The following is a 21,896-nucleotide window of genomic DNA, read 5'->3' as shown; positions in this document are numbered from 1 at the left end:
AAAATCGCTGACCAAAACACTGACCAAACACTGAATGAGGCATTACATGGGGCAATTATATGGAGCAAGCCTTGGCCCATGTAAGCTGGTCTTGCTTTTTTTTACCTCAGCACCACCACAGGGGAAATGAAGTGTTACTATGCACATTCAGATAGGTGGACGTTGTGTAATACAGGTCCTTCACCGTAACACACTTTGTAACTGCTCTCCTCTTTAGTCAAGAGATGAGCATCCCAAGCCAGAGGACCCATCCCCTTATATTAACTAAGGCTTCCCTAATAGAGAATATGGAAATGGGTGTTCTAAATGGGATAATTGATTTAAAGTGCTCCAGGTATGTGACAGGAGAGGTCTTTGTTTGAGGCACCTATCAGAAACATGGCTTTTGTATAGACTAGTGTTAAGTGAGCATGCTCAGCCGAACAGCAGTTCGGCTCGAGCATCGCTATGCTTGGCACATCGTCGTGTTCGGCCGAATGCTGTGTATGCTCGAGCACAATTGAACACAATGAAAATTAATGGGCGACCCGAGCATTAAACCAGGCACCCCGTGCTTTGAAGAAGAGAGGGTGTCTGGTTCACAGAAAAAGGTTAAAAAATTGATGGAAACACCACCGAAATGGTTTCGAAACAGCATGGGAAGGATGTCTGGATGCATCTTGGACTCCTATTACTTATGACATACAATAGACAACCACACAAAGGCTATATACCAAAAGCCAGGTATGTGCAAGCCAACAATCTATCCATGACACAGATACAGTTATACCTTACAATGGCAGCCTTGTGCACTATGAGACATTCCAAATCAGCTCTTATCTGAGTGAGAGCCAGTAAGCGTCAAAGTTGCTTCACATCTGTTGGATGGCTTGGGTGGACCTGCGCACCTAGATCATTATCATTAGGGTGACAAAAAGTTTTCTGATTGTCCTAACATAATATTCAATAACCTTTCTATACAGTTTTCTCATGTAAACTAATTTGCATAATCATGGGCATATGGCACATTATCTAAATCTGCTTGTTTTTCAGTTGAAACACCATTTGCATAGAAAATTAGCGATCAACACTACTCATGAACAGCGCCATTTATTGGATCGATAGTCTTATGAAAAGACTATGAATCCAATAGATGGCGCTATTCATGAGTAGTGTAGATTGCGAATATTGTAATCGCAAATTTTTATTGCAAATTTTCCATGCAAATGGTTTTCAGCTGAAAAACATGGCAGATTCTGCTCATTTGCATGTCTTTCCCATATGCCAATGTTTATGCAAATTAGTTTTTACATGACTAAACTGTATAGAAAGGTCATTGACTTTTATGTTAGGACAATCAGAAAACTTTTTGTCACCCTAATGATATTGATCTAGGTGTTCAAGTCCACCCATGCCATCCAACAGATATGAAGCAGCTTTGAGGCTTACTGGACTCCTCATTTTTGCGGGGCCATGGAACAGAGCAACGGATGAGGACAGCACACCGAGTGCTGTCTGTATCTTTTGCGGACCCATTGAAATGAATGGTTCCGTATATGGAACGCAAAACACGATCGTGTGAACAAGCCCTTAGGCGCAGCAACAGGGAATGCAGTTTGTCTAATACCCTGCTCCAGCAGCATGGCAGAAGTCATGTGCACCGCACTGGCACCTAGTTACCGTTGAAGTTTCAAGCTTGCTATGTACCTGTACAATAACCTTTGAAATGTGGTTACAGGTTTCATTCTTTTTGATTGGTGATATGCAGGTGCCCACCAGGGCTTTTCTATAGGTCTCTGTCATTCAAATACCTTTAATTTATATTTCAGAACATATTCAACATGGTGGTTGAAGTGCCACGATGGACGAATGCCAAAATGGAGGTAACGGGCTACTTTTTGAGATTTACGTTTGAGAAACTGTTTCGATGTCCACTGGCTGTGGGGTTTCATTTCAGTCTCGCTTTTCTATGCACAATATTTCTTTTATTAGATTGCAACAAAGGAGTCTTTAAATCCAATTAAACAAGATGTAAAAAAAGGAAAACTTCGATATGTGTCAAATATCTTCCCTCACAAGGGATACATTTGGAACTATGGCGCTTTACCTCAGGTAAAAATGTTTGTATTTTAAAGGCATTTAGTATTGACCAAGACTGCTAATTATTTTTCTGGGGAAGATGGTTGAGAGTGTGGAGGTTGCTGCTGGAAAACTATCTTTTGAGCTTCTTTGATTTCTGTGTTGTTTTTTTTTTGTTTTTTTTTCTGCCCTGTTCAACAGACCTGGGAAGATCCTGGTCATAAAGACAAAGATACGAAATGTTGTGGCGATAATGACCCTATTGATGTCTGCGAAATCGGCTCCAAGGTGCTTTTTTGCTTCATAAACAATCTTTAGTGTTTTTTGTCTTCAAGTTTAGTTCTTAGGTTGGACATACACATTAGATGATGTCTGCTGAACACATTGATTGTCCCAAAGGCAGATGACAGGGAAACAATGGTCAGGCACTTGAATTTCACATGCCCGAAGTAGAGCGTAATGTTAGCAATGGGTTTAAGGGTACTTTCACACTTGCGGCAGAGGATTCCGACAGGCAGTTCCTTCACCGGAACTGCCTGCTGGGTCCGGTAATCCGGACGCAAACGGATGCATTTGTGAGACGGATGCGGATCCATCTGACAAATGCATTGCAATACCAGATCCGTCTTTCTGTTTGTTATCCGGAAAAACTGATCCAGTATTTATTTTTTTCACATTTTTAAAGGTCTGTGCATGCGCAGATTTGGTTTTCCGGAACACTTAGTACCGGAACCTTGCATTAATACATTTCTCTCCGGCAAGTGTTTAGAATTTTTGGCCGGAAAGAAAACTGCAGCATGCTGAGCTATTTTCTCCGGCCAAAAAACGTAAGAGGGACTGAACTGATGCTCTTTATTCAGAATGCATTAGGATAAAAAACTGATCATTTTTCTTTCCGGTATTGAGCCCCTGTGACGGAACTCAATACCGGAAAAGAAAAACGCTAGTGTGAAAGTAGCCTAACATGTAGTTTTACTGGAAAAAAAAAAAAAAAAAAAAAAAAAAATCTGCAAGAATTATGAAAAGCATACAAATATTGGTGTGATGGCAATGCTGTGAGAATCATTTGCCAACCCAATGTCAATTGTATCAGCCTGGGCATAGTCAGTGTCAAAGATGGGTTGTGTAATGTTGTGGAGACAGGATTATTTATGTACACTATTTGGATCAAAGGAACAAAATAAGTAACACTTTAGAGAATTCTAAGGGCTCATACACATGAACATCTGTGGCCCATACACCTATTGCAGGTCGCAAACAGCGGGTCCTCAATATACAGGCATCGGACGTGTGCACTCCATATCACAGATGTGGACCCATTCACTTGAATCGGTCCGCAAGTTACAGAGCAGAAGCCCTACGCAGCGCTTCCAGTAGAACGTTCTATATATTTTGGTGGTACAGACTGAATCTTGCGGAATGTGGACCCATTCAAGTGACTGGATCTGCAAACGACTGCACACGGCAGTTTCCCATAAATTCCAGACCGCTATTTCCAGTTTGCAGCATGAGGCGCACACGTTCGCGTGCAGGAGCCCTAATTCTTCATTCAGTTGATTCCTGTTAAAAAGATGTCCCCCCAGATGAATAGCGGCTTTGCCCATACAGTAGTGATGGGAGGCTGCTTGCTAGGGAAAGATTAGATGATCAAATTAAAAGCATTTCGTAGTAAAATCTTAACAGGATGAATCATGTGTTGCAGGTTTGCTTTAGGGGAGAAGTAATTCAAGTAAAACCACTTGGAGTTCTAGCTTTGATAGATGAAGGAGAAATGGACTGGAAGATTATTGCAATCAATATTGAAGATCCTGAAGCCGACAAATTCAATGGTTGGTTAAATTACAGTAGAAGTGATTGCGTTGCTGCATGACGGTTGTGTATAGGTGTTTGTTTTGTCTAAATGTCACGTTTTATTTCATAGCTTGGATATATTTGCTGCGAGTTGATCTCCTAGGCACCTGCCCCAAGACCCAGATGAAAGTATTTCCACCCAAAATGTAAAAGTGATCAAATATTAGTAACCTATGTCTGATGATTTTGTTTTTCCCTGATATTGATGACCTATCGTGAGGATAAGTCATTAATATCCGATCAGTGGTTATCTGACACCCGGCATCCCTTTTAGATCCCTTCCCTTCAACCTCTGATTCTGGAGCTAGCACCTTGAATGGAAAAGGAATCATGGTTTCATTGACAGTGTAGTGGCCATGCTGGGTTTCTGCATCCCAGCTTCCATTGAAGTGAATAGGAGCTGAAATTAATCAGCCACGGCCACTTCACTCTGAGTGGAGCTTTTCTTCTTGTCCTGTTCATGGTGCTAGTTGCAGTGCCAGATACTGCGGGGAACAGCTAAATAGTGGGGGTGCCAGGTGTTGGCCCCTCAGTCATGGCCTATTGATGACCTATCCTGAGATTAGGTCACTAATATCAGAAACCTGGAAAAGCCCTTTATTTTTTTTGATGCAGTAACCAATTAGTTGCAAATCAGGCCACCTGGATTGTGACATTTTTTTAATTAACCTCTCAGAAAATGATGGACTAGTGGCCACTATTATTGAATTAGTCAGCACCTTTAGAGGAGTTAATCTGCAAGTAACCAATATGGCTGCACTTCCTGTTTTCATGTATGCAAAAACGGTCACCTTAGCAAAACAACAATAAACAAAAAAACTGTTTTGTACGTATGCTTCTTTACATTTTGGGTGCAATGCTTCTGTTTGTTATGTGTCAACATGTTTGTAGTGTTGAGTGCAATCAATTCAGTTATCCCTTGTCCAATGTAAAAAATGAAAATCAGACATCATATAGTATATGATCTCTTTCTAACAAAGCTAGAACCAGCCCTGTACCTCACATGGATCCAGAGATCTCCCCAGTCATTTCTCTGCTAGATTCATATCAAGCTGACAGCTCAAGGGGAGGGTCTTTTCTACTACAGCTAAGGGGTGTGTCTCAGCTCTCCCTATCACGCTAAAGGGGCGTGTCTCAGCGCTCCCTATCACAGCTCAGGAGGCAGTTGTAGGATGAAACTGAGCATGTGCGACCTTCTCAGTGAGCTGGTCAAAGAAATAAGAAAATGAATAAACAGCATGTGGCGCTATACAGATGCATTTCATTGAATAGCTTAGTAGCTATACAAAATTTTACATGCAATTGCAAAAGTATTCAGATCCAGGTGCTGGTTTGAAAACTGTGGAATATTTTTTGTGGGAGAACCCCTTTAAGTTTTAGTGGCTTCCATTTTAAATTGGTTTTGGGTTTTGATCAGTGTGCCAAATGAAATTTTGGATCTTGCATTCTATCTTATTTCAGTTGAGACTATTATTAAGGTTTCAGTGACTCGACCTTGCTTGACTTATGTTCAATCAGTACATCATTCTGCTGAAAGAGTGTTAGGATTGGAGTGGGGGAGGGTGTTCTCAATAGACAAAAAAAATCAAGCTTTTTATAACATGAGATGTAGCGGTAGTCTCGCTGAGATCCTTCTATTGCTCCAGCTCTATGTGCCGCTCAGTAGGTGAATAACCCCTTATTTTCATTGTGCCTCCATCACAGAAATTGTATGCGTGAAATATTCTTAAATAAAATATTTTTTTATCCTTGCTGGTCTATTAAAAGATTGGGAAGCTGTTGTAAATTGTACTGATAGCAACTAACCTATTCAGTCTTTTCACTGTATATTGTTGCAGACATTGATGATATCAAAAAGTTGAAACCTGGCTATCTCGAGGCTACTGTTGAATGGCTGAAAACCTATAAAGTGCCTGATGGGAAACAGGAAAACCAGTTTGGCTTTAATGGACAATTTAAAGATCAGGTCAGTCCAGAGAATATTGTTAGGAGTGATCTTTCTTTACAAAGAACCTGTCTAGTACTCTTGCCTTACATTGGGGTTCGAATCTGACCAATGGCAAAATTTGCATGGGCTTTGTATGTTCTCCCCGTGTTTGTATGGGTTTCCTCTGTGTTCTGGTTTACTTTCACACTCCAAAAACATACTGATTGGTTAATTTGGAATTCACATTCTGAGTCCGAGTGGGGAGAAGGACCGTCATTTTTTATTTTTTTTTGTCCATAACATACAAAACATAATTAATTAAAAGTTCTTAGAAAGTAATATGTACCCCAAATGGGGACAATGAAAACGTCAACTCTTCCCTCAAAATCAAGCCGTTACACAGTTTTGTTGACAGAAAGATAAAATATGACATTATGTTTTTTAAAGTGTCTGTATTGTGTAAAAGGAGTAAAATGTAAAAAAAAAAACATGTACAGTATATGAAATCATACTGACCAGCAGAATGAAGTTGTCTACTTTCGCACTGGCGTTTTGGCTTTCCGTTTGTGAGATCTGTTCAGGGCTCTCACCAGTGGTCCAAAACGGATCAGTTTTGCCCTAATGCGTTCTGAATGGAAAAGGATCCGCTCAGAATGCATCAGTTTGCCTCCGATCAGTCTCCATTCCGCTTTGGAGATGGACACCAAAACGCTGCTTGCAGCGTATAGGTGTCAACCTGATGAAACTGAGCCAAACGGATCCGTCCTGGCACACGATGGATGCGTTGTGAATGGATGCAGACGGTTGCATTATCTGAACAGATCTGCACAAAACGTGAGCGTGAAAGTAGCCTAAATTGTCATTTTACTGCACAATAAACTCTGTAAAAGTGAAACTCCACGAAGAATGTTGGAATTGCTGTTTATCCAGCAGCCCAAAAAAATGAAATAAAAAAAGCTATCAAAAAGTTGTATTTATCCCAAAATAGTACTAATGAAAATGGCAACTTATCCTGTAAAAATTAAGCCTTCACATAGTTACGTTGAGAGAAAATAAACACAAATAATAAAAAAAAGTATCCCATAATAAATGAAATAAAAATCTAAATTTGGTAATCGTACTGACCTGCATAATAAAGGAAAACATGTAATTTTTACCACATGGTGGACGCTGGTCAAACTGGTGGAATTGCTGCTTTTTGTCCATTGCCCACTGCCCAAAAATACTGCATTATTCCCTGATGTACTCTGCCCCCGAATGAAAAAGCTATGCCACCGAATGAAAAATAAATTTGGATCAGCTCGCCTCCATACAGGTATGGTATACGCGATCTGGATTGTCAACCCGGCACAATGCAGGAAAAATTTGAATAGATCCGGCCCCGAAATAAAAACAAATTCCTTTATTGACTCAGAACATAGTAGAAAAATATTAACCTTTTCTACCCCGGCCCAGTTTTCACCTTCCTGCCCAGGCCATTTTTTTGCAAATCTGACACGTGTCACTTTATGTGTTAATTACTTTTGGAGCGCTTTTACTTATCCAAGCCATTCTGAGACTGTTTTCTCATGACACATTGTACTTCACGACAGTGCTAAATTTGAGTCAATATATTTTTCCTTTACGTATAAAAAAAAAAATCCCAAATTTACCGAAAATTTGGGAAAAATTTCACAATTTTATAAATTTGAATTTCTCTACTTTTTAGACAGATAGTAATGCCTCATAAAATAGTTATCAGTCATCATTCTGCATATATCTGCTTTATGTTGGCATCATTTCTTAAATTTAATTTTAATTTTTTTAGGACGTTAGAAGGCTTAGAAATTTAGAAGCAGTTTTTCACATTTTCAACAAAATTTCCCGAACCATTTTTTAAGCACCAATTCAGTTACAAAGTGATTTTGAGGGGATTACATAATGGAAACATTTTAGAAACTACACCCCTCAAATTATTCAAAACTGATGTTCCAAACTTTGTTTACCCTTTAGGTATTTCACAAGAATTAAAGGAAAATGGAGGCGAAATTTCAAAATTTTCATATTTTTATGCAGATTTTTCATGTTAATCAATTTTTTTCTTGCAATACAGCAAGGGTCAACAGCAAACTAAACCTCAATATATATTACTCTGATTTTGCATTTTACAGAAATACAACATATGTGGTGGTAAACTTCTCTATGGGCACGTGGCAGTAGTCAGAAGGAAAGGAGCGCCATATGGATTTTGGAGGCAGGTTTTGCTAGAATGGTATTTGGATACCATTTTGTATTTGAAGAGACCCTGACGTACCCCTACAGTGGAAACCCTCAAAAAGTGACCCCATTTTGGAAACTACACCCTTCAAAAAATATATTAAGGGGGGTACTGAGCACTTTGACCCCCTAAACGTTTTACAGAATTTGAAAACACTTGGCTGTGAAAATGAAAAGTTTCATTACTTCCAATAAAATGTTGCTTTAGCCCCAAATTTTTCATTTTCTCAAGGGGTAACAGGAGAAAAAGCACCCCATAATTTTTTTTAATCCATTTTCTCCTGGATACGGAAACACCCCATATGTGGTGGTAAACTGCTGTGGGCCATGGCCATGTGTTTTTTTTTTTTGTGATTGTCTTATGTGGGGGCTCATTTTTTGTGGGATTAGGAGACCTTTTCATTGGCTACCATTTTAGGGTACAGAAGACTTTTTGATCGCTTGGTTTTACCCTTTTTTTGAGGCAAGGTGAAAGGCTGTTTTGGTGTAGTTTTAAAAAAAATTTTTTTTTTACAGTAGTCACCTGAGGGGGCATATTATGTGATATTTTTATAGAGCAGGTTGTTACGTATGCGGTGATACCCAATGTTGGATACCCAATATGTGTAGTATTTTTATTTTTGTTAAGTTTTACACAGTAAATGCATTTTTGAACAGAATTAAATCTTGTTTTATTTTTTTTGGGCGATTGTCTTAGGTAGGGTCTAATTTTTTGCGCGATGAGATGACGGTTTGATTGGTATAATTTTGGGCTAAATACGCCTTTTTGATCGCTTGGTATTGCACTTCTTGTGAGGGAAGGTGCATTCATCTGACACTGACAGGGTGGATCATGTGATATTTTTTATAGAGCCGGTCGATACGGACGCGGCAATACCCAATATGTATACTTTTTTTTTTTTTTTTTTTTTTTTTTTTTTACAATCTTTTTATTACTTTATTATGGGAAAAGAATGTTGTGTTTTTTTTTTTTTCTTGCAACTTTTGGGGGTCTGATCCCCTGTACAATGCATTACAATACTTCTGTATTGTAATGCATTAGCTGTAAGTGTACTACACACTGTAATACGCTTACAGCCTTCCTGCCTGTGAGATTCAGGGGTCTGGATCTTACAGGCTTACATGGAAGGCAGCCCCGATGCCTGTGGAAGGCATCAGGCTGCCATCGGGTCCCCGTCACAGCAGCGCGGGGACCCAATGGGGAAGGAGAGGGAGCTCTCTCAACACACCCTGCACATGCCACGGTCAGCACTGACCGTGGCATAGTGAGGATTAATGCGCTAACGGGAACAGCCGGTCCTCTGCAGTTGATCGAGCAGGTGCAGCTGTTAGGGATGTCACTTCCCACAGCGCCTTTATATTATGGCGCTGGTCGGGAAGGGGTTAAAATCACTGTGACTTATGTGTTTTGGGCATACAAGCCCTTCCTCATAACATACAGGACATAGAAAAATATATACTGACAGGCATGCTGGAAAAGTGGTAACACAGAAAATCTGGTATGGATGGAGTAGGAGCTGGAATGGAAACATCTTAAAGGGATCCTGTCACCTCCTTTTTACCCTATAGAGATGCGGACATGCACAGCTAGATCGCCGCTAGCATGTCCACAATATACATGTCCCATATCTCTGAGTGGTGATATATAGATATAGAGATATATATATTGTAAATCAGCCTGGTACGGAGCCTAAGGGGCTGTACTAACAGTTCTGGAGCCCAGTCGTGCCACCCTGTGAAGGAGCCCAGCACCGCCTGTATCCACGAATCTCCTCGTTGCTCAGATAGTCAGATTGCCGTAATCTCGGTTATTTTTTTTATTTTTATTTTTTTATGGAACCTGCAACAGGCCCCAAGCAAAGCCTGTGAAGCAGATGTGAATACAGCCTAACATGAAGTACAATCTGTCACGAAAAAGCAATGTCAGAATCACTTGGATAATTAAAAACATTTTAAAGTTATTTTATTACCACACAATGACACATCAGAAACGGAGAATGAGGTGGTTTCAGGAAGGCCAAAACTGTCTGCGGCGGGAAGCGGCTATGAACACTTGTTTAATAAATTAGTTGCTCATTATTCTTAAAATGGAAATGTGCCGTCCTTGAAAATTATGAACTTCAAACAGATGTTAAAGTGAAGTCATTGGTAGCAGTTTTCGGTCGTTTTCATTTCTGTGGCTGAAAACATGTAAAAAGTAAGCAGAAAGTAATGGTGCCAATTGGTGTTCACAGTAGATGTCTTCAGTTTTAAACATGTGCTTTTTCACAGTTTTGGCAATCAAACATGGGACTCCTTCTGCCCTGTACGGCTCTATGTACACGTGTTTGAGTCACAAGTGTCCTTTGTTCTGGAAGATCCTACTACTGGCACAGGCTTTGTCATCAGAGCTCTGGGAACATTGTTACTTCCTGCTCCATTTTCTTAAGGAATCTAATGCTAGTACTATTCTATAACATTTTTAGGAATTTTTTTTTTTCTTTTTTTTTTTTTCTTAGGCATTTGCGGTTGACGTTGTTAAAGAAACTCATGAATTTTGGTTGAACATGGTTCATAAGAAGTCAGAGTGTGGTGATATAGTGTGGTAAGTTATGGGTGTCTTTGCTGCTGGACTGTTGGATACTCTTGTTCTTTGTACAGTGTCCATGCACATTTTGATCTCTTGTAGTAAAAGTCCAGTAGAACTAGTGCTGATTTTTTTTATTTATTACTTTTTAAAGATTTGGCTTGAAGCCTTCTAACAATTGTCATGTAACTGTCTCACGTCAGTGTGCTGGTGGACATCTTGCATACTGCTGATGTAACCTGCACAGAAACAGTGTTATTAATGCTCACAAGGCAAATGCCTAAATTTGGAGTAAGACAAATTAACCCCAATCCACAGGATACTGGATGAATGTTTGATCGGTGGGGGTCTGGCTGCTAGGACCTTGCTTATTACGAGAACAGGGGCCCATGCTCCCTCATTTGCGAAGTCCCATATGTGCGCTGCCACTCTGTTCTGCTTTATGGAGCTGCTGTGGCTAACTTGTACTCGGCTATCTCCAACAGTCCCATAGAGTTCAACGTTGGACTTGGATGCATGTCTGGAACTCCATTAAAAGGGGGCCCCTGTGGTCAGACCCCTGCTGATCAGATAGTTATCCAGTCCCCTTTGGATATGGGATAAATTGCCTTAATGGGTCAACCCCTTTAACGCATATCATTTATTCCAGATGAATTATCACAATGGTCAATTGTGTTTGTGTAATGGCTTATCCTGGTCTATTCTATTCTGTTTTTCTGAGCTCTGCTTCAGATTGGGCAGACATTACCTGCTATGAGATGTTCCTGCATGCAGTATCATAGTGCCTGGTTCCACTGAACTAGCAGCAGGTCCTGATCAATGTCCTGGGTAGCTTCCTAGGTTTCTCCAGCTTCTGTGCTGCATTTCTTGAAATTTACTATATAAAAATAATTTTATTTGTTACCATGATGTTGACCTGTATGATAGTAGGTTCTATAGTGGAGGAAAAGAGGAGTTTGAGTGGAGAAAGAAGCATTTGTCGTTAAATGGATTATTCCACTAAACAGCATTTATCTCCTATCCACAGAACAATAGATAGAGAACCTCTTTAATGTAATGTCCATACATTTTTCTTCATATTTGAATGTTTTTTTCCTTAATATATATGTGAGGTTTTAATGCATTAAAGTATAACTGCTATTTCTTTTCTTTGTGTAGGGACATTGAGTGTGTTTGTATGCTACTTTATTATGTAAATATGATCACTTTTATTAGAACACTATGTAAAGTCTCACCTTAGCAGTCCTATGACGGTTGCTAAGGACAATCTATCTTCAGCATTTTACAGAACACTAAAGACACTGGATGGCTGAATCATGCAGAGGCAGGCTTCTCGGCCTGCCTTTGTTCTCTCTGCCTCCATATATGTTATGAACTTTACTAAAAATGATTTGACACGCTTTCCTGCAGACAGTTTATCTGCTGCCAACGCTTGTCTCTGGCAGCAGCATTGCCCTCAACCTTCCCAGCGCGTCTCTGGTTATCGCTGGAAGATGAGATGATAGGAACAGGGATGCGGCGATCAGTGCTTGACAGTAGGTATACCGGAACATATTGCAGTTATTGTCGGTGCGGATGGCTGCATCCCCACTCCTCTACCTATATTCCCAGTGCACCCTGGGAACACAGAAGTGTGGCAGCGGTGATCAGTGCTTATAGGAAGTAATAATTTTATGAAATGCACCAAATGACAATTTCATTTTGTTTTTTGCCCCGTAGTAAAAACGTTTTGGTTAGTGACAGCCCTTTTTGCTGCAGTGAAGAAGAAGCCGCTGCTATAATCAAAGCTGTGAGTTTATTGTCTTTTTTTTTTTTAGATGTAGTATTGCATTGCTTTGCAGGCTTGTCACGTCACCTTTATTCTCTTAAATGTAAAGAACTGTTAACCCCTTAAGGACATAGGACGTACCGGTACGCCCTATTTCCCGAGTCCTTAAGGACCAAGGACGTACCGGTACGTCCTGACTTTAAAATCGGCATTCCGGCGCCGCAGGGGTTAATTTGAACAGGATGCCGGCTGAAATCATTCAGCCGGCATCCTGTTAAAACGCCAGGGGGGGTCATGTGACCCCCCCGTGTCGGCGATCGCAGCAAACCGCAGGTCAATTCAGACCTGCGGTTTGCTGCGCTTTTTGCAGTTTCTGATCCCCGCGGTCCCTGACCGCGGGGATCAGAAACTTTAGAGTGTCTAAAATCAATATAGTACACCCCCCCGCACCCCTGCATGATTTGATGGCAGCGGGTGGTGCAGGGGGGGTGTCGCAGGCGGTGGGGGCGTTGCGGGAGGCGGGCGGTGCGGCAGGCGGGATCGCGATCCCCCGCCCGCCTCCCATTGAATAATCGTTGGTGTACAGTGGGTATACCAGGGTGCCAGCACATTGCTGGCACCCTGGTATAAACGGCTGACATCGTTGATGCGATGTCAGCCGTTTAACCCTTTCCATACAGCAGTCCGTACGGACCGCTGTATGGAAAAGGTTAACAGTAAAAGGGAGCTCCCTCCCTCTCCGATCGGGGGGCTGCTGTGCCTTTGCAGCCCCCCGATGGGAGAGGGAGAGAGCCCCCAGACAGCCCCCCCAGAGCCCCGTCCTTACCCTTCCCCGTCTGCGCAGTTCTGACCATAACTGAGCAGACGGGGAAGGTTCCCATGACAACAGGACGCCTGCTCAGGCGTCCTGCTGTCCATGGTGCTGAACAGATCTATGCTGAAAGCATAGATCTGTTCAGTGTAAGTAAAATACAGTTACAGATACCTATATAGGTTCTGTACTGTATTTTACAGACATCAGACCCACTGGATCTTCAAGAACCAAGTGGGTCTGGGTCAAAAAAAAAAAAAAATAAGTGAAAAAAGTTAAGATAAAAAAAAAAAACATTTATCACTGAATAAAAATTAAAAAAAATAAAATAAACTACACATATTAGGTATCGCCGCGTCCGTAACGACCTGATCTATAAAACGGTCATGTTACTTTCCCCGCACAGTGAACGCCATAAAAATAAAAAAATAAAAACTATGAGAAAATTGAAATTTTGCCCACCTTACTTCCCAAAAAAGGTAATAAAAGTGATCAAAAAAGTCGCATGTACGCCAAAATAGTACCAATCAAACCGTCATCTCATCCCGCAAAAAATTTGACCCTACTCAAGATAATCGCCCAAAAACTGAAAAAACTATGGCTCTTAGACTATGGAAACACTAAAACATCATTTTTTTTGTTTCAAAAATAAAATCATTGTGTAAAACCTACATAAATAAAAATAAAGTATACATATTAGGTATTGCCGCGTCCGTATCGACCGGCTCTATATAAATATCATATGACCTAACCCCTCAGGTGACCACCATAAAAAATAAAAATAATAAATTGTGCAAAAAAAGCAATTTTTTGCCATCTTACGTCACAAAAAGTGTAATAGCAAGCGATCAAAAAGTCATATGCACCCCAAAATAGTGCCAATCAAACTGTCATCTCATCCCGCAAAAAATTAGACCCTACTCAAGATAATCGCCCAAAAACTGAAAAAACTATGGCTCTCAGACTATGGAGACACTAAACAATTTTTTGGTTTTAAAAATGAAGTTATTGTATAAAACTTACATAAATAAAAAAAATTGTATACATATTAGGTATCGCTGCGTCCGTGACAACCTGCTCTATAAAATTACCACGTGATCTAACCTGTCAGATGAATGTTGTAAATAGCAAAAAAAAAAAACGTGCCAAAAAAGCTATTTCTTGTTACCTTGCCGCACAAAAAGTGTAATATAGAGCAACCAAAAATCATATCTACCCTGAACTAGTACCAACAATACTGCCACCCTATTCCGTACTTTCTAAAATGGGGTCACTTTTTTGGAGTTTCTACTCTAGGGGTGCATCAGGGGGGCTTCAAATAGGACATGGTGTCAAAAAAACCAGTCCAGCAAAATCTGCCTTCCAAAAACCGTATGGCATTCCTTTCCTTCTGCTCCCTGCCGTGTGCCCGTACAGCGGTCTACAACCACATATGAGGCGTTTCTGTAAACTACAGAATCAGGGCCATAAATAATGAGTTTTGTTTGGCTGTTAACCCTTGCTTTGTAACTGGAAAAAAAATATTAAAATGGAAAATCTGCCAAAAAAGTTAAATTTTGAAATTGTATCTCTATTTTCCATTAAATCTTGTGCAACACCTAAAGGGTTAACAAAGTTTGTAAAATCAGTTTGAATACCTTGAGGGGTGTAGTTTCTTAGATGGGGTAACTTTTATGGAGTTTCTACTCTAGGGGTGCATCAGGGGGCTTCAAATGGGACATGGTGTCAAAAAACCAGTCCAGCAAAATCTGCCTTCCAAAAACCGTATGGCATTCCTTTCCTTCTGCGCCCTGCCGTGTGCCCGTACAGCGGTCTACAGCCACATATGAGGTGTTTCTGTAAACTACAGAATCAGGGCCATAAATAATGAGTTTTGTTTGGCTGTTAACCCTTGCTTTGTAACTGGAAAAAAAATATTAAAATGGAAAATCTGCCAAAAAAGTGAAATTTTGAAATTGTATCTCTATTTTCCATTAAATCTTGTGCAACACCTAAAGGGTTAACAAAGTTTGTAAAATCAGTTTTGAATACCTTGAGGGGTGTAGTTTCTTAGATGGGGTCACTTTTATGGAGTTTCTACTCTAGGGGTGCATCAGGGGGCTTCAAATGGGACATGGTGTCAAAAAAACTGTCCAGCAAAATCTGGCTTCCAAAAACCATACAGCGTACCTTTCACTCTATGCCCCGCTGTGTGGCCGTACAGTAGTTTACGGCCACATATGGGGTGTTTCTGTAAACGGCAGAGTCAGGGCAATAAAGATACAGTCTTGTTTGGCTGTTAACCCTTGCTTTGTTAGTGGAAAAAATGGGTTAAAATTGAAAATTAGGCAAAAAAATGAAATTCTCAAATTTCATCCCCATTTGCCAATAACTCTTGTGCAACACCTAAAGGGTTAACGAAGTTTGTAAAATCAGTTTTGAATACCTTGAGGGGTGTAGTTTCTTAGATGGGGTCACTTTTATGGAATTTCTACTCTAGGGGTGCATCAGGGGGCTTCAAATGGGACATGGTGTCAAAAAAACTGTCCAGCAAAATCTGGCTTCCAAAAACCATACAGCGTACCTTTCACTCTATGCCCCGCTGTGTGGCCGTACAGTAGTTTACGGCCACATATGGGGTGTTTCTGTAAACGGCAGAGTCAGGGCAATAAAGATAGTCTTTTTTGGCTGTTAACCCTTGCTTTGTTAGTGGAAAAAATGGGTTAAAATTGAAAATTAGGCAAAAAAATGAAATTCTCAAATTTCATCCCCATTTGCCAATAACTCTTGTGCAACACCTAAAGGGTTAACAGAGTTTGTAAAATCAGTTTTGAATACCTTGAGGGGTGTAGTTTATAGAATGGGGTCATTTTTGGGCGGTTTCTATTATGTAAGCCTTGCAAAGTGACTTCAGAGCTGTAGTGGTCCCTAAAAATTGGGTTTTTGTAAATTTCTGAAAAATTTCAAGATTTGCTTCTAAACTTCTAAGCCTTGTAACATCCCCAAAAAATAAAATATCATTCCCAAAATAATTCAAACATGAAGTAGACATATGGGGAATGTAAAGTCATCACAATTTTTGGGGGTATTACTATGTATTACAGAAGTAGAGAAACTGAAACTTTGAAATTTGCTAATTTTTCCAAATTTTTGGTAAATTAGGTATTTTATTATGCAAAAAAATTAATTTTTTTGACTTTATTTTACCAGTGTCATGAAGTACAATATGTGACGAAAAAACAATCTCAGAATGGCCTGTATAAGTAAAAGCGTTTTAAAGTTATCAGCACTTAAAGTGACACTGGTCAGATTTGCAAAAAATGGCCTGGTCCTTAAGGTGAAAATGAGCCTGGTCCTTAAGGGGTTAAAGGGTAACATCATTGATAGGTTTCAACACGGTATGATTACATTATCACTTACTGATGTCCAAACAGCAAATGTTTGCACGATACAAAGATTCTGTGATCAAATGACCGAGTACTTGTTCATAGTCTTTGACATCCAAGGGGTTTCCAGCAGAAACAAAAGATATTTAAAGCTAATCAGAATGCTGTGAATAGATTAAATAAAAGCTGTAATCTCCTCACAGATCCCCCTCCCCCGCTTTACCTTCTGGTCTAACAATGACTTGTGGACACGGGCAAAGCTGGAAAGTCCCTTTTAAACACACTGAGACATTGTTGCCACAGATATTTAACCAAACTTAAGTGCAAGGATCTACCATGTGTCAAATGGTTTTATTAGTACATTTACTTTGCCGTTGAAATTATATGGCTTATTTAATTCTTAAAGGGGTTGTCCGAGTTATGGAAAAGAGATATAGCACTGTAAATCGGATGGTCAGCGATATAACTAAGCTAAGCAAGTTTTAGGCAAAATAATATCTATTTCCTCATTTCCCTGGTTCTCTTCTGGCCCTTTGTTTACTTGCAATAAAAACAATCTCTGCCCCTCCCCCTGCACTGCTAAGGGAGTGAATACAAGTGCTGCCCTGAGTGACATCTCTGCCTGCTTGGAGACTCAGCAGCATGTTGTATGTATAGAACTACAAGTCCTAGCTGTACGTTGACACTGCTAATACACACAGGATCTTCCCCCTACCTGCAATGCTCTGCAGAACTTCTTTCAGCTCCTGTGCCCAGCATTTGTCTCCTCACTGCTTGCAGCTGCACAGTAAACACTTCAGCACGGAGTCTGTGCAGCTGAAGGGGTTAAGAATGCTGGGAGAGGGCAATAAGCAGCAGCTGGCAGTGCAGGGGGGCGTGGCCAGCACAGTGACGTCTCCTGTACAGATCTCTCAGGCTTGTGCACCAACATTATCAGAGCAGGGAGAGAAGCTGACATCACAGGTCATGTGACCCTCAGTGAGATTTGAGAAACGATCCACCGGAGATAATTGGAAATCTGTTACATTTGCCTAGTTACTTAATAAAAAAATAACTCTGACAACCCCTTTAGGCCTTGAGATCCTTGCAACTTTAAGTTGCTGATTTGTATTAGTCAACAATTGAAAGCTAAGATTTAGATTTTATGATTGCTCTTTTACCAAAAACGTATATCTAAGCTATACAGCTTGAAACTTAAAATTTGTAAACTGTAATAAGAAAGCAAATTTATTTTTTTCTTGCAGGCACCACTGCCGGGGGAATCAAGTACAGTGCCCCCTGAAGGTCAGTGTGTAACAATGAAAGAGATTTATCATAACTGTAACAGAAATACTGTATTTTCCTAACACCATACAGGAGTGGTTGTCTGCCTCCTAGGGACAGGAAGCAACTTGGAAAACAGTTCAAAAAATTCCTCCCCGCTAGAATGAGTCTGATTCCTGTCCCTTGGGATGCTTGGAAGACTATCCAGTCAGTATATAGCAGAAGGTGAGAAGATCCTTTCCAGCCAGTTTCCTTCCATGGTTTACCACTGGCAGTGCTGGAGCAGAGACCAGGATGGCCAGGCAGCAGCTCTTGGGCATAAATCCTTCAGTATGAGGGCCCCGGAAGTGTGGTGCAGGATCAGGCCAGTGTAGCCATCACAGACTGGGAGATTCGTTGAGCAAGGAGCTCCCTTCTCTTCTCTCTTTCATCACATGGTCAGTCAGTATCATGGCTGTGACTTCAGACGCCTCTATAACTTAGAATGCCATTGAGTGCTGAAAAACTCAGGCACCCTACACTGGCATCCTGATGTAATTGCTGTGACACCCAGGAGCATGTTGGGGCTGCCTTTCTTGAGGGGTGTTACATTTAAAAGAACTGCACATCAATTGGGATAGAATCTTCTAGCTTCTAAACATATCCAGCATATCGACCACTACAGATTCCCCTGGTCTGCTGATCCTGAAAGAGAGCCCCCAGACCTGTATATCTCCTCCCCTATATATTATAGTTGCTAGCCAAAGTTACTACTTTGAACATTTGTTGCAATAACTGCCGTCTATTTTTGATATATTTTTTTTGTATAGTTTGGCTAATGAAATAAAAACCTTTTATACAGTGCTACCATATTCCGCGCATGTTTAAATCAAAATAGACATCACAGGATTACAGGCTAAAATACAAGTGAAAGACTAGGAGTGAGGGCCCTGCTCTCAAGAGCTTGCAATCTGTGAGGGAATAGGGGCGACACAAAAGGTAGTGAAAGTGATTGTATGTAGTTCAAAGCAAATGATCTGATCTGTCTCGTTTCTGATGTCACTTTATTTTTTTTCCCCTTACAGGAGATGTCTTGCTAACCTCTTTATTTTTATTTTGCAGTTGACCTATGGCACTTCATTAAAAAGTGAAACATTTATTTCCTCACTTTGTCGGAGCACATTGTCAAGATCCTTGGACAGTGTATCTGTGTATATATTATTTTATTACGCCGTGGATCCTGATGGCTGTGTAAATAAACACATTTTCTTTTGTTAAAGTGCACAAGTCATTTCCTTGGTATCTTTAGAATTTTGAAATGTGGAATCTTTTTGCTGAGCTCGTACTTTGTATGTACTTTATGCTTGTACAACTTTGTTTTACCCCCAAAAAATATGACTTGTACTATAGGAGGGAAAACCTGGTCATAGGTCAGTCATAGACTTTAGAAGAGCAGTTTCCAGTAATGGGGCAATCTTCTTGGTTGGTATGTACACTCTCCAATTTACTGACCATCTTAAGCTCATATCGCGTTTTTTTTTTTAAATCTTACATTCAATGTATACAAAAAACATATACATACAGTCAGGTCCATAAATCCACGATTCTAACATTTTTGGCTCTATACGCCACCACAATGGATTTGAAATGAAACAAACAAGATGTACAGTCGAGGCCAAAAGTTTTGAAAATTACATAAATATTGAAATTTGGAAAAGTTGCTACTTAAGTTTTTATAATAGCAATTTGCATATACTCCAGAATGTTTTGAAGAGTGATCAGATGAATTGCATAGTCCTTCTTTGCCATGAAAATTAACTTAATCCCCAAAAAAACGTTCCACTGCATTTCATTGCTGTCATTAAAGGACCTGCAGAGATCATTTCAGTAATCGTCTTGTTAACTCAGGTGAGAATGTTGACGAGCACAAGGCTGGAGATCATTATGTCAGGCTGATTGGGTTAAAATGGTTCTTCCATTGTTAACCATGGTGACCTGCAAAGAAACGCGTGCAGCCATCATTGCGTTGCATAAAAATGGCTTCACAGGCAAGGATATTGTGGCTACTAAGATTGCACCTCAATCAACAATTTATAGGATGATCAAGAACTTCAAGGAAAGAGGTTCAATTCTTGTTAAGAAGGCTTCAGGGCCTCCAAGAAAGTCCAGCATGCGCCAGGATCTTCTCCTAAAGAGGATTCAGCTGCGGGATTAGAGTGCCACCAGTGCAGAACTTGCTCAGGAATGGCAGCAGGCAGGTGTAAGCGCATCTGCACGCACAGTGAGGTGAAGACTTTTGGAAGATGGCCTGGTGTCAAGAAGGGCAGCAAAGAAGCCACTTCTCTCCAAAAAAAAACCCATCAGGGACAGATTGATCTTCTGCAGAAAATATGGAGAATGGACTGCTGACGACTGGGGCAAAGTCATATTCTCCGATGAAGCCTCTTTCCGATTGTTTGGGGCATCAGGAAAAAGGCTTGTCCAGAGAAGAAAAGGTGAGCGCTACCATCAGTCCTGTGTCATGCCAACAGTAAAGCATCCTGAGACCATTCATGTGTGGGGTTGCTTCTCATCCAAGGGAGTGGGCTCACTCACAATTTTGCCCAAAAACACAGCCATGAATAAAGAATGGTACCAAAACACCCTCCAACAGCAACTTCTTCCAACAACAGTTTGGTGAAGAACAATGCATTTTCCAGCACGATGGAGCACCGTGCCATAAGGCAAAAGTGATAACGAAGTGGCTCGGGGACCAAAACGTTGACATTTTGGGTCCATAGCCTGGAAACTCCCCAGATCTTAATCCCATTGAGAACTTGTGGTCAATCCTCAAGAGGCGGGTGGGCAAACAAAAACCCACTAATTCTGACAAACTCCAAGAAGTGATTATGAAAGAATGGGTTGCTATCAGTCAGGAATTGGCCCAGAAGTTGATTGAGAGCATGCCTAGTCGAATTGCAGAGGTCCTGAAAAAGAAGGGCCAACACTGCAAATACCGACTCTTTGCATAAATGTCATGTAATTGTTGATAAAGACCTTTGAAACTTATGAAATGCGTGTAATTATATTTCACCACATCACAGAAACAACTGAAACAAAGATCTAAAAGCAGTTTAGCAGCAAATATTGTGAAAACTAATATGGCAACGACTGTACTTTAACTGCAGACTGTCATCTTTAATTTGGTATTTACATCCAAATCAGGTGAACGGTGTAGGAATTACAGCAGTTTGCATATGTGCATCCCACTTGTTAAGGGACCAAAAGTAATGGGACAATTGGCTTCTCAGCTGTTCCATGACCAGGTGTGTTTTATTCCCTCATTATCCCAATTATAATGAGGAGATAAAAGGTCCAGAGTTAATTTCAAGTGTGCTATTTGCATTTGGAATCTGTTGCTGTCAACTGTGAAGAGGAGATCCAAAGAGCTGTCACTATCAGTGAAGCAAGTCATCATTAGGCTGAAAAAACAAACAAACCCATCAGAGATAGCAAAAACATTAGGAGTGGCCAAAACAACTGTTTGGAATATTCTTAAAAAGAAGGAACGCATCGGTGAGCTCAGCAACACCAGAAGACCACGGAAAAACTGTGGTGGATGACCGAAGAATTCTTTCCCTGGTGAAGAAAACACCCTTCACAACAGTTGGCCAGATCAAGAACACTCTCCAGAAGGTAGGTGTATGCGTGTCAAAGTCAACAACCAAGAGAAGACTTCACCAGAGGGTTCACCATAAGATGTAAACCATTGGTGAGCCTCGAAAACAGGAAGGCCAGATTAGAGTTTGCCAAATGACATCTAAAAAAAGCCTTCACAGTTCTGGAACAACATCCTATGGACAGATGAGACCAAGATCAACTTGTACCAGAGTGATGGGAAGAGAAGATTATGGAGAAGGAAAGGAACTGCTCATAATCCTAAGCATACCACCTCATCAGTGAAGCATGGTGGTGGTAGTGTCATGGCGTGGGCATGTATGGCTGCCAATGGAACTGGTTCTCTTGTATTTATTGATGATGTGACTGCTGACAAAAGCAGCAGGATGAATTCT

At 40.6% G+C, this 21,896-nt stretch overlaps 1 protein-coding gene across 1 annotated transcript in view; it reads left to right on the top strand.

Annotated features, from left to right (window-relative positions):
• Window positions 1-19,123, top strand: part of PPA2 (inorganic pyrophosphatase 2) — a 43,334-nt gene extending 24,211 nt beyond the window's left edge. Inside the window, exons 4-12 of the mRNA XM_044276784.1 lie at window positions 1,809-1,862; window positions 1,972-2,091; window positions 2,260-2,346; window positions 3,761-3,887; window positions 5,748-5,875; window positions 10,591-10,676; window positions 12,378-12,447; window positions 17,847-17,886; window positions 18,967-19,123. Of these exons, the coding sequence (XP_044132719.1) occupies window positions 1,809-1,862; window positions 1,972-2,091; window positions 2,260-2,346; window positions 3,761-3,887; window positions 5,748-5,875; window positions 10,591-10,676; window positions 12,378-12,447; window positions 17,847-17,886; window positions 18,967-18,995 (741 nt within the window). The 3' untranslated portion in view covers window positions 18,996-19,123. The remainder of the gene's footprint in view (window positions 1-1,808; window positions 1,863-1,971; window positions 2,092-2,259; window positions 2,347-3,760; window positions 3,888-5,747; window positions 5,876-10,590; window positions 10,677-12,377; window positions 12,448-17,846; window positions 17,887-18,966) is intronic.
• Window positions 19,124-21,896: the final 2,773 nt, after the last annotated feature.

This window comes from Bufo gargarizans, chromosome 1 (assembly GCF_014858855.1).
Source record: "Bufo gargarizans isolate SCDJY-AF-19 chromosome 1, ASM1485885v1, whole genome shotgun sequence".
NCBI classification, from domain to species: domain Eukaryota; kingdom Metazoa; phylum Chordata; class Amphibia; order Anura; family Bufonidae; genus Bufo; species Bufo gargarizans.
The sequence above is the reverse complement of the archived record's forward strand: the minus strand, read 5'-3'. Positions and strand labels throughout refer to the sequence as shown.